The following is a 15,899-nucleotide window of genomic DNA, read 5'->3' as shown; positions in this document are numbered from 1 at the left end:
GTTGATGAATTTGCTTGCTGTAGGTTTTGTTTAAGAGAGTAAATAGTTATATGCACACATAAAGTATCTTTATGTGAAATAAAGAGGTTTTGTTTGCTCTTAATTCTGGTTGTGTTCTTTGATATTAACACCTTTTGCTTAGTTATCTTTTAGCTGCATTGAATTATGAATGTGAAGTATTAAATAGTATGTGGGGTTTAATAGTATTAGTCAATTTAAACATCTTTTAGTCTTTCTTTTCCCCAAATACTGCCAAGTAGTGTTATTTAGTGTAATTTCTTTGCCTCTTCACTTAGAGTGGTGCTCAATTGTAGTTGTGTTGTCTATATATTGACTTTTTGTTTTTTAAGCAAGAGAGAAAGGGACAGACAGGAAGGGATATGAGAAACATTAACTTGTTGCAGCACCTTAATTGTCCATTAATAGTTTTGTCACATGTGCCTTGATCCAGGGGCTCCAGCCAAGCCAGTGACGTCTCGCTCAAGCCAGCAACATTGGGCCCAAGCTAGTAACTTTGGGCTTCCAGCTGGCGACTTCAGGGTTTCAAACTTGGATCCTCAGCATTCCAGGTTAATGCTCTATCCACTGTGCCACCGCCTGGTCAGGCTATATTAACTATTTTAACACTTGATATGTATACCTTATATAGTAGAAAAGGCAAAAAATAAAATACCTATTCTAAAGAAAGCAAAAAGGAAGACTTACTTATGTTAATACTATAGCTAGAAAATAGGGAGGATACTACTGGCATCTAGGGAGTAGAGGCCAAGGAGGCTGCTAAACATCTTGCCATGCATGAGTCGGCCTCTACAACAACTAATTTTCTTTTAGATTTTATTTTTATTGATTTTTGGAGAGAGAAAGAGGGGGAGAAGCGAGAAGCATCTATTTGTAGTAGTCATTCCTCTATGTGCCTTGACCAGGCAAGCCCAGGGATTCAAGCCTGGCGACCTCAGCGTCCTAGATCAACACTATCCACTGTGCCATGCAACAACTAATTCTCTGCACCAAAATGCCAACAGTAAGAAACCCTGCTCTAGAGAAAGTGAGAGTTGTAATGGCTTCCTTTGATGTGTGTATATTAGTGTACAAGAGAGTGTATAAATAAAGGAGATGTATGTTTTCAACCACCGTTGTTGCTTCTTAGTCAGTATGGGCAAGTACGGAATCTAGAGAGGTGGTCTGGTACCAGTTACATCCCTGTCAAGACATAGGAGGTTGCCTGACCTGTGGTGGCCCAGTGGATAAAGTGTCAACCTGGAAACGCTGAGGTTGCCGGTTCAAAACCCTGGGCTTGCCTGGTCAAGGCACATATGGGAGTTGATGCTTTCTGCTCCTGCCCCCTTCTCTCTCTCTCTCTCCCCTCTCTATAATGAATAAATAAAATCTTAAAAAAAATACATAGGAGGTTGCCCAGAGTTGAGTAATCAGCGCTGCTGCATGCCCCCTGACTGTTGTTTGGGTGGTAGAATTAGTGAGAGGGTATAAGCATGTGGGCTGTTTCATTCCTGGCGTGAGGGGGGGAGGCTGAATTTACCTCATGGTAATGATGGCAAATCTAAGCGGGGATGGATTATTTTGTGGAATTGTGTTGGGCCTAGCAACTTGGTGGAGGGTGCGGGGGGGGGGGGGGCGGCATTATAGCTGCATTCCAAAATTAGCATCTTTAGAGTAAATTCCAGTAGGTCAAAGAACTGTACTGTTATTTGTTTTCCTTTATTTATTTAGTTTTAATGAAGCTATAAAAGCAATACAAGAAAACAGGTATTCTCTATAAACTTGAACTGGAAAAGGCTTAATACAAAGGAGCAATTTGTCCACACCAAATTTTAAAATGTCTGCATGGGTAGGATTATAAACCAAGCCAAGCAACACACTGGAGGAATAAATTATAATACCTCTTACAAAAGACCAAATTCCTCAATGTATATATTGCAAATAATAATATATACAAATTAGTAAAACAAAGAAACAGCCCCGTCCAAAAATGTAAACGGAATGAATAGAAATAGTTTTCAAAGGAAATAGAAAGTCTTTTAATAAACATGAAAATTGTACAAACTCACTCATAAGTAAAGAAATATAAATAAAGACAAAGAGGTTTTACTTTTCATCCAGCAGATGGCAAAGTCTGAAATTATTATAACATCCAGTGTTTAGAAGGTGGGAAAGATGCCAATTATGAGAACATAACTTAATGCACTCATGGGAGGTCAATTTTAATGCACATACTTTTTACCCAACAGTTCCATTTCTATGCAATTTTTCATGCCCTCACAAATGCATATTTAATTAGATGCATAACAATATGAGCAAAGCTGTTTGTTGCAGCATGATATGAAAAAGTTAAAACAGCGTAAGTGATCATAAGTAGGGAACCTTATAAATCAGTATGTTAAAAAAATGGTTTACTTTATAGTGGATGTAAGTAATGGGATAGATATGAATGTGCAGATAAGGGAAAAGTCCAAAATCGATAAATGTAAAAGCAAAATATAGTTCTTAATAGTTTGATACCTTTGGTGAGTTTTTTAAATTAGAAAAATATATTTAATTGATTTTCGAGAGAGAGGAAAGGAGAGAAAAAAATCCAGGAACATCTATCTGTTCCTGTATGTGTCCTGACAGGGAATCGGACCCGCAACCTCTGTGCTTTGGGACACTGCTCTAGCCAACTGAGCTCTCAGGCCAGGGCCACCTTTGGTGGCTTTAAAAGAAAGAACTATCTGCCAGCCCCAGCTGGAGAGCTCAGTTAATTGAATGTCAGCCCAAGCACGAAAGTTGCTGGTTCGATCCCCAGTCAGGGCACATACAGGAACAGATTGATGGCCCTCTCTCTTTATCCTCTTCCTCTCTCTAAAATCAATAAATTAAAATTTTTTTAAAGAAAATAAAAGAACTGCCTGACCAGTCGGTGGCGCAGTGGATAGAGCGTCGGACTGGGATGTGGAAGACCCAGGTTTGAGACCCCGAGATCGCCAGCTTAAGCGCGTGCTCATCTGGTTTGAGCAAAAGCTCACCGGCTTGAGCCCAAGGTCGCTGGCTCGAGCAAGGGGTTACTCAGGCTGCTGAAGGCCCACGGTCAGTGCACATATAAGAAAGCAATCAATGAACAACTAAGGTGTCATGATAAAAAACTAATGATTGGTGCTTCTCATCTCTCCGTTCCTGTCTGTCCCTATCTATCCCTCTTTCTGACTCTCTTTCTCTCTCTGTCTCTAAAATAAATAAATGAATGAATGAATGAATAAATAAATAAATAAACAAACTGTATATAGAACAGTAAATACTGTTTACTCGTATGTCCTGGACTAGAGTTCTGGATATTTTTGGAATTTAACAACCTAAAACATAAAACGCTCAAAAAGGGGAGAAGAACATCTTAACAATGTGAATATGGTATGTGGAACATGCATTAGCTAGGTATCTGGCTGCTGTAATATCTAAAAATAACAGGCTTAAACTCTCATAAAACGTTCCAAATGGAAGTAGCTCAGCACTGATACAAGTCTAGGATTTGCAGGACTCGAGCCTTTTTTGTCTTGGTAGCTCCAATATTCCCAACATGTAGCTTCTGTGTTAGGGACTAAGGTTTAGCTCCTTCATAGAGCTGCATTCCAGCCAGTGGGACAGAATAGTCCCATCATTTCCACTTATATCCTCTTGTTCAAAGCAGTCATATAACCATACTCAGCTTCCTGGGAGTCCGGGAGATGTGTTCAGGTTACATTTCTATCATTCTAGAACATTGGTTCTCTCTCTCTTTTTTTTTTAAACACCCTTTGAATTTAAGATTTTATTTTTATTCATTTTAGAGAGAGGAGAGAGAGAAGGGGGGAGGAGCAGGAAGCATGAACTCCCATATGTGCCTTGACCAGGCAAGCGCAGGGTTTTAAACCAGTGACCTCAGCATTTCCAGGTCAACGCTTTACCCACTGTACCACCACAGGTCAGGCGAACATTGGTTCTCAATGACTGATGTCAGTCATCCTCCTGGGAATGTTTGGAATGTGTGGGGTGGAAGGCATTCTTTGGTTGTGTGACAGGAGAGTGCTATGGTATTTAATGGATGGAGCCAGGAATGCTATATAGCCTGTAATGTAAGGGACAGACCTGCACAGCTGAGAATCTTACTGTTCAGAGAGCTAATAGTGCCCCCACCCTGCTCTGGGACAGAAAGTAATAGGAGAGAGGAAGGATGGGTATGGAGGGAGGGGTTGGATAATGGTATGCTAGTGTATGTTCAACACCTGGCTCTGAAGGGGAAGGCGGGGAGCTCTGATATGTAACATGTGCTGGTTTCTGTCTTGTAAATTCATGGTCTCACAATGGCCAGTTTTAGGGTGCCCATCTGAAGTCCCTGAAGAAGGAATAGGGAAGGAATGGGCACAGTTGGCTATGGCAAGCTGGTAGGAGCAGGCTCCAGTACTCCACTGGGTTCACCTACACATCTCTGACTATGATGAGATTGCTTATAGTCTGTGGCAGGATGTTAGACACAGACTGTGTTTGGCCCACCGATAATATTCTCCTCAGAACAATCTCCTTTTCCAAGTACCATTTGGCGTTCCATACCCCAGTTCAGCAAGAATGAATGTTTATTTCATCTTAGCTTTTATTTGAATAGTTCTGACATTCCTTTCAAAGATCACAGGTATGTTTGCATTAATAATGTAATAATACATTTTCTGAAAAGAAGGTATAGTAAAAACATATTCAGGTATATATGATAGAATATATTTTATTAGTGTTAAATCATATGAGCATGTGGTCTTCCTAATTTGGTATTAACATGCTTATTTTACATTTTAATATCTGAACTGGAAGAGGCCTCTAGGAGAACATCTGTCTGCTATACTAATAAGTAGATCTAGGTGCCTCACAGCTTCTGATTACTAATTTATCAGAATGCTCAGTTGTCATGAGATCCAAGAACCTATGTCATTCCTGGCCCTGGTTGAGCTTATTCCGTTTTTCCTCTTTTCAGGAATCTGGCATAATTTTGTGCTTGCCCTCCTGGGTATTTTAGCTCTGGTCCTCCTCCCTGTGATTCTCCTGCCCTTTTACTACACTGGAGTCGGGGTGCTGATCACCGAAGTTGCTGAGGTAAGTAATGGGGGACGTGGGCACTCTCTCACCACATTTTGTGATGTAACATTTCAAATTTTATGTCAGGAACTTTTATTCAAGTTCTCCTCATAGTATGCTCAGTTTCTCCTGAAGGAATTAGTGGCAGCCCTTTTAAATCAAACAGTTTTGTGAAACACATTCTTTTCAAAAATACTAAAAGTACTAAAAACCGTTTCTGTTCTGAATTACAAAGATAGTTTCAAGATCTTCTACCTGTAATTTGTTGATAAAATGCACCATTTACCTTAACTGTTTACGTACTGTTGTAACTCTGCTTCGAGTCACATGTTTCTATTCCTAAGTAAGAAATGTACACCTGAAACCTATATAATTTTATTTTTATTTTTTACAGAGACAGCAAATCAGAGAGAGGGATAGACAGGGACAGACGGACAGGAACAGAGAGAGATGAGAAGCATCAATCATTAGTTTTTCATTGTGTGTTGCAACACCTTAGCTGTTCATTGATTGCTTTCTCATATGTGCCTTGACCGTGGGCCTTCAGCAGACCGAGTAACCCCTTGCTGGAGCCAATGACCTTGGGTCCAAGCTGGTGAGCTTTGCTCAAACCAGATGAGCCCGTGCTCAAGCTGGCGACCTCGGAGTCTCGAACCTGGGTCCTCTGCATCCCAGTCTGACGCTCTATCCACGGTGCCACCACCTGGTCAGGCGAAGCCTATATAATTTTATTAAGCAGTGTCACCCCAACAAAGTCAATTATTATTATTTTTTTTTACAGAGAGGGAGAGTCAGAGAGAGGGAGATAGGGACAGACAGACAGGAACAGAGAGAGATGAGAAGCATCAATCATTAGTTTTTTGCTGCGACACCTTAGTTGTTCATTGATTGCTTTCTCATATGTGCCTTGACCACGGGCCTTCAGCAGACCGAGTGACCCCTTGCTCGAGCCAGCGACCTTGGGGGTCCAAGGTAGTGAGCTTTTTGCTCACACCAGATGAGCCCGCGCTCAAGCTGGTGACCTCGGGGTCTTGAACCTGGGTCCTCCGCATTCCAATTCGATGCTCTATCCACTGCGCCACCGCCTGGTCAGGCCAAAGGCAATTAAAATTGTAAAGAAGAAGAAGAAAGATGACACTTATGCTAGCCGGCCAGAACATTTCATGGGAGTTTATGTCTTCAAGTCTGTATTTCAGTCCGTTAGTCAATGGCATCCAATCCTCTGTTCAGACATGGGGAAGAGGAAACTTGCCTTTGTGAGCAACTGACTCACATACTCATTGTGCGGACAGTATCTTCCACCTATTTGGTACTGTATGTAGCTAAGGACTTGCCTTCCAATTTCATCTGCTGAAGACATAGGAAAATGAAGGCATTCTGTGGACTACTTTCCCACACACACACACAAATACAAATGAATTACCAGTTTATAAAAAAACTATTTTAACAGCTGGCAAGTGGATTTTTGTTTTTTGCATTTGCAGAAAATTCAAAATCTTTGAGAAGTAGGAAAAGTAACTATAATTGTTGAGTTTTGTTTTAATTTTGTAGGATTATACATTTTGGATTCAGAGCTCGATTATTTTCTAGATTCAAAATAGACTACTTAATCAACTCATTGTCTTTATTATTTGCTAAGCTTAATCATAGCTTGTTTTCACACATTGTTTTTGCCGTCTTCCCAAGGACTCACCTGCAGTTGGACCCAGGGGCCTTTTCGTGGGAGACCTTGTTACCCATCTACAGGATTGTCCCGTTACTAATGTACAAGATTGGAATGAATGTCTAGATACCATCGCCTATGAACCCCAAATTGGTTACTGCATAAGTGCATCGACTTTACAGCAGTTAAGCTTCCCAGTGAGAGGTATGTGTATCGCTCTCAGAGTAACAGTGCTTCAAGCAGCAGTACTGGCCAGTAATCAATTTTACATTATATCTCTAGATGTGTTTTGTTCTAATTTCTTTTTTAAAGATTTTATTTATTGATTTTAGAGAGAGGAAAGAGATGGGTGTGGGGAGGAGCGGGATGCATCAGGTCGCAGTAGTTGCTTCTCATGTGTGCCTTGACCAGGCAAGCCCAGGGTTTCCAGCCAGCGAACCTGTGTTCCAGGTCGACACTTTATCTACTGCATCACCAAAGGTCAGGCAGTTTTGTTCTAATTTCTTTAAAACAAATCAGCAAAGTAATAACAGGCCCAAATTAGTAAACATTCTTTGTAAACCATGTACTAATATGTTTCCTTTTATTATATTTATTGAACGTCTAATTTCATAATACCATATTTGAGTTTCAGGACTCTAGTGTCTAATTGTTTTATTTTTTTATTTTTATTTTTTAAGATTTTATTTATTTATTATAGGAAAGGGGGGGGGGGAGGAGCAGGAAGCATCAACTCCCATATGTGCCTTGACCAGGCAAGCCCAGGGTTTTGAACCGGCAACCTCAATATTTCCAGGTTGACGCTTTATCCACTGCGCCACCTCAGGTCAGGCTGTATTTTTTTTAAGTGAGAGGAGGGGAAAGAAAGCAACAGACCCCCCATATATGCCCCAAAAGGGATCCCCCCTGAGATGTCCGTCTGTGACCGATGCTCTTCCCATCTGTGGACGCCCCCAACAGAGCTATTTTTAGCACCTGAGGAGGTTCAACAGGAGCTACTGGTTCAATGGAGCCATCCTCAGTGCCCAGGGCCCACATGCTATAATTAGTGGAGCCATGGCTACAGAGGGGGAGGAGGAAGGGTGGTGGAGAGGCAGATGGTCGCCTCTCCTGTGTGTCCTGACCCAGATCAAACGGTAACTTCCACATGCCTGGTGCATGCTCTATCAGTGAGCCAACTGGCCAGGGTCTAGTATCTTAATTGTTTACGCATTTAAAAAGAAAAAGCAAAAAAACACTTGTATACCCTGAGGGTGGCAGGTGGGCGCCGTTAGGGAGACCAGCCACAATGGCAAGAAGGCGCCAGCCCCTCGCCCCCTCCACCGCAGCATGAAGACGCCAGCCTCTCTCCCTGCTGTGTTCGCGCCAGCTGCGCTACCGCTACGGAAAGGCGCGAGCCCTGACCGTGCCAGCCCCTAGCGGAGACTGCGCTAGACCCCACCCTGCCCCTTGCTGCGGGGAGCACGTGCCAGCTGTGACCCCCAACCCCCGCCCTATGGGGAGAATGCACCAGACCCCCCCCAGCTCCCCCATAAGGCAAGAATGCGCCAGCCCCTCGCTGAGACTGCGCCAGACTGCACCCCCCACCCTGCCCACACACCCTGCTGTGGCGAGAACACTCCAGCCCCTCGCTGAGATTGCGCCAACCCCACTGCGACCCCCCCTCCATGGGGAGAACACTCCAGCCCCCCCCCACAAGGCGGGAACACGCCAGTCCCTCACGGAGACTGCGCCAGACCGCACCCTACCCCCTCCTGCAGCAAAAACTCACCAGCCACACATCCTCCCCCACCCCACCCCCCGCATGGATAGAACGCGCCAGCCCCCCACAAGGCGGGAACACGCCAGCCCCTCACGGAGACTGCGCCAGACCGCACCCTACCCCCTCCTGCAGCAAGACCTCGCCAGCCACACATCCCCCTCCACCCCACCCCCCGCATGGGTAGAACGCGCCAGCCCCCCACAAGGCGGGAACACGCCAGCCTCTCACTGAGACTGCGCCAGACCGCACCCTACCCCCTCCTGCAGCAAGACCTCGCCAGCCACACATCCCCCTCCACCCCACCCCCCCACCCCACCCGCATGGGTAGAACGCGCCAGACCCCCACAAGGCGGGAACACACCAGCCCCTCACTGAGACTGCCAGACCGCACCCTACCCCCTCCTGCAGCAAGACCTTGCCAGCCACACATCCCCCTCCGCCCCCCCCACCCCAGCACATGGGTAGAACGCGCCAGCCCCCCACAAGGCGGGAACACGCCAGCCCCTCACTGAGACTGCCAGACCGCACCCTACCCCCTCCTGCAGCAAGACCTCGCCAGCCACACATCCCCCTCCGCCCCACCCCCCGCATGGGTAGAACGCGCCAGACCCCCCACAAGGCAGGGAACACGCCAGCCCCTCACTGAGACTGCGCCAGACCGCACCCTACCCCCTCCTGCAGCAAGACCTCACCAGCCACACATCCCCCTCCGCCCCCCACCCCACCCGCATGGGGAGAACCTGGTACCCCAGTGCCCGCCGCCACCATGGCCAAACAGCGGCACCGCAGCTGGCTCTATTGCAGCTGGGTTGGATGCTCTCACAGCAGCAGTGGGGCTGTTGGTTGTAGCCTGGGCATGGGGTAGGGGGTGGGGGGTGGGGGGAAGAAACTGGTGTCTTCCAGCCCCTCCACAAGGCAGGGAACACGCCAGCCCCTCGCCAAGGCCACGCCAGACCCCACCCCTTCCACAGCAAGAACATGCCTGCCGCGCCCCCTCCCCCATGGAGAGAACACGCCAGCCCTCCTTAGCCCCCCATATGGTGAGAACGTGCCAGCCCCCCCCCACACTGCATTAAGAATGCGCCAGCTCCCTACCCCCAGTGGCAAGAATGCACCAGTTTCTTCCCCCCACCCCCCACCCCCTACCCCCTGCCCAGGCGACAACCAACAGCCCCACTGCCGCTGCCAGAGCACCCAACCCAGCTGCAATAGAGCCAGCTGCGGTGCCGCTGTTTGGCCATGATGGCGGCAGGCACTGGGGTACCAGGTCCTAGAAGCTGATGTGGCAGCGGTTGGGCCTACTGCGGGGCTGGGCAGGACCTGCACACCAAGCACTTGTACATGGCCGGCATGTTCATGCGTGGAATCCAGAGCTCCACACACTTGTCACACTCTTTGTGCCCTAGTGTGGGCGTTGCCAACAGCTCTACCCTACTTGGAATGACTTGGAGGACGAATAAAACAGCATGGACGATATCAGCATCTATGTGGCTAAAGGGACTGCATGGCCATCTCTGACAGGTACACTTTCCAGGGCATGGGAGGATACCCCACCTTGAAGTTTTTCAAGCCTGGGAAGAAGCTGCAAAGTACCAAAGCCCTCAGGACTTCCGGACACTGGATGATTTGATACTGCAGACGTTGAATGAGGATTCCACCACACCAGAGTCCCAAATAGAACCGACCAGAGGCTATATGAGCTTTTAGCAAGCAACTTTGAGCTGCAGGTCACACGCCATGACCACTTTATCAAGTTCTTCACTCCATGGTGTGCTCACTACAAAGCTCTGGCTCCGACCTGGGAGCCGCTGGCTCTAGGCCTTGAACATTCCGAAACTGCCAAGATTGGCAAAGTCGACTGCCCACCAACCACACTATGAACTCTATACAGGCTGCCAGGTTTGTGGCTTTCCTACTTTCCTCTGGTTCCAAGACAGTAAAACAAATATTGACCAGTCCAAGGGAAAGCCGTATCTGGACTCACGGAGAGTTTGTGGCATCGCAGCTCCAGTGTGCGGACCAGGTACCCCTGAGACTGCAGCCCTCAGAGGCCTGTGAGGCTGCCCAGCCCGAGGCCGACGAGGGCACTGTTGGCGCTCAGAAAATAACTTAGATGACACCGCTGCAGAAGGAGTGACCATCACCAAGTTCTGTGCTCCATGGTGTAGTCGTTATAAGAGTCTGTCTCCTCCTTGGGAAGAACTCGCTAAAAGGGAATTCCCTGGTTAGACAGAGGCCAAGATCACTGAAGTGGACTGTACTGAATGGAATGCAGAGGTGGCAAAAGCAGGTTTACAGTTGTGAGTACGCAAAAGAGTTTATTATTTACTAATTACTGTATTTTTCATACAAACAACTGTAGACCTCCTTTTGCCCACCCACCCCTGTATTTGCAGCAACTGCTGGGTAGGAGGCTATCTCACATTAATTACTGCTTTTCCATGGAGGAAAAAGGGTCAGTGAGCACAGTGGGGGCAGACACCTTGAATGGTTGCACCACTTTGTTCTGTGCCAGGTGAAAGACAACTATAAAAATACAGATGCAAGTCGCCTCTCCCGCCTGGACTCCTGGAACCTTGTGAAGGAGCTAAACCGTGCAGATGCGGCCGACTTGCAAGTGGTGGTTATTCAGAAAGGTGAATGTACTAGTGGTATCTTCTTTGTGTGTGTTTTAAGCCAACACACTCTACAGATTCTTTATTAAGCTCTTTTAAGTAAACACGTAACACATGATCCCTTTGTAAACTATTTTCAGTAGCAATATACCATTCCCTTTAACCTTCTCTCGATGAACTCTCAATGGTTTCCTTCAAGACCAAAATAGAGTTGAGGAAAATCAGATTGCTGGATTATTTTGGGTTCCTGAGTGATATCGGTTCAAACACTATCCAATGCATAGTTTTTGAACTGCCCACAAGTTCTGAAAAGGTGACTGCGGGGCAGTCTTGATGTTCCTCTGATCTGAAGGTCACAAATGCCTTCCTAATAATGTGGTTGGCCTGTAGCATGGAGCATATTTAAAAACAAAAACCCCGCGCCTCTGAAAGATATACCTTCACGGCCACTCCTGGATTTGGTTTCTGTTCGTACTTCTCTTACCACAAGAGGTTTGCCACAGTGAAAGCAGTGGTTCGTTTGACATGTGCCTGAGTAAGATAACGCTGATGCCCTAATCTTGTGTATGTGTGTCGATATTGGCAAGTTATTACTGGTCAAGGGATACTTCTGTTTGTTTCTCATGGGTGAAAGATTTCATTAACTATGTCAACATTAAGTCAGGGTCCATGGGAAGATTTTTAAGATTTAAAATCCATGTTTAAATCTATGTTTGAGATTTTATGTCTCCCATGAAAAATCCGAGCATGGAAAGTTCCAAAAGGCTTGACCTGACTATTCTGTTAACTCATAGAAAGATTCTGGTTCTATCTACCACCTGGGGCAAGAGGACTAGATGAGCTGTTCTTGGTCCGGGTATCGGGGACCGGGGAGCCTGCAGCCCCGCTCCAGGGCCCTAACGGGAAGCAGTCTCCGTTCTGCACCTAGCTAGTCCTTTTAGACGCTCACTCGACATCATCTGCCTTCGCGGATCTTGACCCTCCGCTGTATGAAGAGTGGGATTAACTTGATCTAAAAACCAGTGAATGAAGTAAGCAGAGCTGAGTCAGAGCTAAAATAGGCCGTGTCACCATCAAAGCTAGTGTCCTTATAATTCATGCCATCCTGGTTATTAAACATTTTTACTGTAACCATATATGGCAATAAGCCACCATAGGACTAAGCTCCCTTAAGATAGGTACATGTATGTTCTTTGTCATCAATTTGTTTACATTGTGCTACTTTCTAAATAAACTCTTGAGAAAAAAAACAACTTGGGTTAAGTCAGCATTCAAGCTCAACCATAGCCAATTAACTAAAGTCGGTAATTAAATATCCCTGTGCTGTATGGATGATGGCATGTCCAGAGCTATTTGAGGTAGAATTATTTTATGTGGCAGGCATCCAGAGGAAGTAATCTTGGCTTCTGAAAATATCCCCTGAAGTCAGATTTGTTGTTCTGTGTAGCAGGTGGCAGGGTGAAGCAAGTTTATTCTCAAAAGCTGCCAAGTTTATTTTGAGTTGTTTTAGCTCTGAAAGATCACTCTTCTCAACGATTTATGTAAAATTATGGAGTCTCAAATTATTGAAAGTGTTGGAAAATACAAATTATGCTCACAACCTATATCATTAAATCAAGAAATGCCCTGGATACTTGTCCACATTTACTGAGGTTAGGAAATATGTTTAATAATCAAGAGTAACTTTACTAAAGTGCTGTGTGCAACAATGACAAAGTAGTTAGAACTATTTTTTAAATTATTTTCAAATGTAATTTTGCAATTTTTAGAACTTTTATTGTAAACGTTTTTCAAACATACATAAAAGTCAAGAGAGTGGTATAAATGAACTTATGCCCCTTTCTTGCAACTTCAGCAATTATCAATTTTTTTTTCTTTTAGGTGAGAGGAGGGGAGATAGTGAAGTGAGGAAGACTCGTTCATGCATCCAGACAGGGATGCACCCAGCAACCCTGTCTAGGACCGATGCTCAAATACTGAGCTATTTTTAGCACCTGAGCCCAACAGACTAATCAAGCCACTGGCTGTGGGTGGGGAAGAGGAAAAGAAGGGGGAGAGGAACAAGGATAGAAGCAGATGGTTGCTTCTTCTGTGTGTCCTGACTGCAGATTGAACCCAGGACATCCATATGCCAGGCTGGTGCTTTATCTGCTGAGCTGCCTGCTAGGGCCTCAGCAATTACCAACAGTTTGCCAACTTTTTTATCCAAGCACCACACTTTTGGGGAGAGTATTTAATTATATCTCAGGCATCCATCCTATCATTTCATCCACAAATTTAAGCATGTCTTAAGCAGATGGTGACTTTTTTTTTTTTTTTTGTATTTTTCTGAAGCTGGAAATGGGGAGAGATAGACAGACTCCCACATGCACCCGACCGGGATCCACCCGGCACGCCCACCAGGGGGCAATGCTCTGCCGCAACCAGAGCCACTCCAGCGCCTGGGGCAGAGGCCAAGGAGCCATCCCCAGCGCCCGGGCCATCCTTGCTCCAATGGAGCACCGGCTGCGGGAGGGGAAGAGAGACAGAGAGGAAGGAGGGGGGGTGGAGAAGCAAATGGGCGCTTCTCCTATGTGCCCTGGCCAGGAATCGAACCCGGGTCCCCCACACGCCAGGCCAACGCTCTATCGCTGAGCCAGCTGGCCAGGGCCCAGATGGTGACTTTTTAAAGGACTACAGCACTGTTATCACAACTAACAAAATTAACAATAATTTCTAATAACAGGTTGGTTTTCCCTGTTATGTTTTTTCCCCTAATCATTTTTTGTAGCTAGTTTGTTTCAGTTGGATGGTATCTCTTTTAAACCTTTCTCTCTCTCTCTCTCTCTCTCTCTCTCTCTCTCTCTCTCTCGTTTCAGAAATTTCATTTGTTTGTTGAAATTTGTTTTTTTTTCGATTTCCCATATTCTGGATTTGTCTGGTTATATCTTATTCTCATAATGTCATTAATATGTTCAGACATCTCCCATATTTCCTATAAGTGGTGATTAGGTCTAGAGGCTTGATTATATTCAGAACCATTTGGGCAGGGAGGGGGAAATACTCCTAGATAGTACTCAGTACTTCTAGCTCATCATGTTAAGAGGCACATAGTGGCTGGTTTTCTTCCTTGTGGTGATGTTGGTTGTTTAGTGGGCTAACCTGATTCTTTAAGATTGAAATATTTGTAAATTTTTTCTATTCTCCACTTGATCTTAGCCAAAAGGCTGAGAAGCAATGTAAGTTTTTCCTATTCTCAGTAGCAACTTACCATCTTTCAAAACTTTTCCGTTGACAGAAGGTTAGTATGTAACCCGCAACGTGCCTGACCAGTGGTAGCATTGGTCAGGCATAGATAGAGCATTGACCTGGGATGCTGAGGTCCCAGGTTAGAAATCTCAAGGTCACCGGCTTGAGTGGGGTCATCAACATGATCTCATGGTCACTGGCTTGAGCAAGGGGTCACTGGCTCAGCTGCAATACCCCCTTCCTGTCAAGAAACATGAGAAGCAATCAATGAACAACTAAGGCACCACAACTATGAGTTGATGCTTTTCATTTCTTTCCCTTCCTATCACGCTTTTCTTTCTGTCTCTGTCGCTCACTAAAAACAAAACAAAAAAACCCACAATGTGTTCTTCTCTAAGAGAAATAATCCATTATTTCATACTTCTTAAATATTTATCATTTTCCTCCAGTTTCTCTAAATTTAGTATAATCTGTATAGAATGACTCAGAAATCAGATAAAGTTCTCTCCAATAGGTTTGTTTTATTTAGGATATCTGCATTTCAGATGTTTCACTCCCATAAAAGTTTAAGAAATTGAGACGTGAATCATTTTTTCTGTTACTACAAAACAGCATATTTATGTCCTTTTCCTTTTACTGTGGCTTAGTTGTGTTTTTATGTTCTAGATTATGATTTTACAACTGCATTAGGATAGGTAAGTGACAGGCTAGGGTGTGTTTCAACTCACACCAAAATTCGGGTCACGTCCCTGTTGTAGGAATAAAACTATGTTATAACCTGAGGACCCTCTGTACTAACATATTTCTGGGAAATGAGAGAAATGAGGTAAATCTACCTGAAATTACTTTATTTTATTAAATTGTTGGAACTTTTTTTTCTTTTACTCTTTCCTTATCTAAAGCCATATTAATCCTTTCCTTTTTTACTTTTAAACACTCACCTGCTAAACTGTGAGTGCCAGCACCAGAGCCAAGGCTGTTTGATTGCCGCCTCTGCCCTCGGTGCATGGGGCAGGCCTAAGGAGCTTACTCCGTACGTTCCTTGGAGACAGAGTGCCCTTCCCGGAAGCCTGGCCAAGGACACCGGGTGAGGGCTTGGAGCCCTTTGCACCTGAAATAGATCTCCAGTCTATTTCCAGTCTGAACAGAAAACAAGAACGTTTTCCCCGTTTTCATTCCAGCCTTTGCTTTCAAGATTGCTGGGTGTTCGTATGCTACCTAGTGATTTGAATGGAACTAAAAGTTCAGGACAAGACCTACTAATCTGGCTCTTTTGGGGGGCTATTTTCCTAACAAGTAGTTTGCATCCTCTCTCTTTTAGTTTGAAGGAACACTGTTCATTTCATATATGCATAAAACAAAATTCCTTTATTCTTTTCTGAAAGCATTACCTTGAGTAAGAAAGACTATACTCAGTGAGTCCAGTGTTTGAACTACATTTTAAGAAGAATGATACTGAGTACTGAATACAACTACTCCATTCATACAGACTCGGGCATTCCCCTTGAAAAGCCTATTCCCATTAAGAAGAGGTGAGGGTATA

The 15,899-nt window shown here is 44.9% G+C and overlaps 1 protein-coding gene and 1 pseudogene across 3 annotated transcripts in view; both read left to right on the top strand.

The window, feature by feature from the left end:
• MBTPS2 (membrane bound transcription factor peptidase, site 2) overlaps window positions 1-15,899 on the top strand; it is a 60,208-nt gene that overhangs the window by 31,531 nt on the left and 12,778 nt on the right. For all 3 annotated transcript variants that reach the window (XM_066249354.1, XM_066249356.1, XM_066249355.1), the window contains 2 exons: window positions 4,988-5,106; window positions 6,775-6,955. In XM_066249354.1, coding sequence (XP_066105451.1) covers window positions 4,988-5,106; window positions 6,775-6,955 — 300 coding nt within the window. The remainder of the gene's footprint in view (window positions 1-4,987; window positions 5,107-6,774; window positions 6,956-15,899) is intronic.
• LOC136317298 (thioredoxin domain-containing protein 5-like) lies at window positions 7,849-12,056 on the top strand (annotated as a pseudogene).

This window comes from Saccopteryx bilineata, chromosome X, assembly GCF_036850765.1.
Source record: "Saccopteryx bilineata isolate mSacBil1 chromosome X, mSacBil1_pri_phased_curated, whole genome shotgun sequence".
In the NCBI taxonomy this organism is placed as follows: domain Eukaryota; kingdom Metazoa; phylum Chordata; class Mammalia; order Chiroptera; family Emballonuridae; genus Saccopteryx; species Saccopteryx bilineata.
The sequence above is the reverse complement of the archived record's forward strand: the minus strand, read 5'-3'. Positions and strand labels throughout refer to the sequence as shown.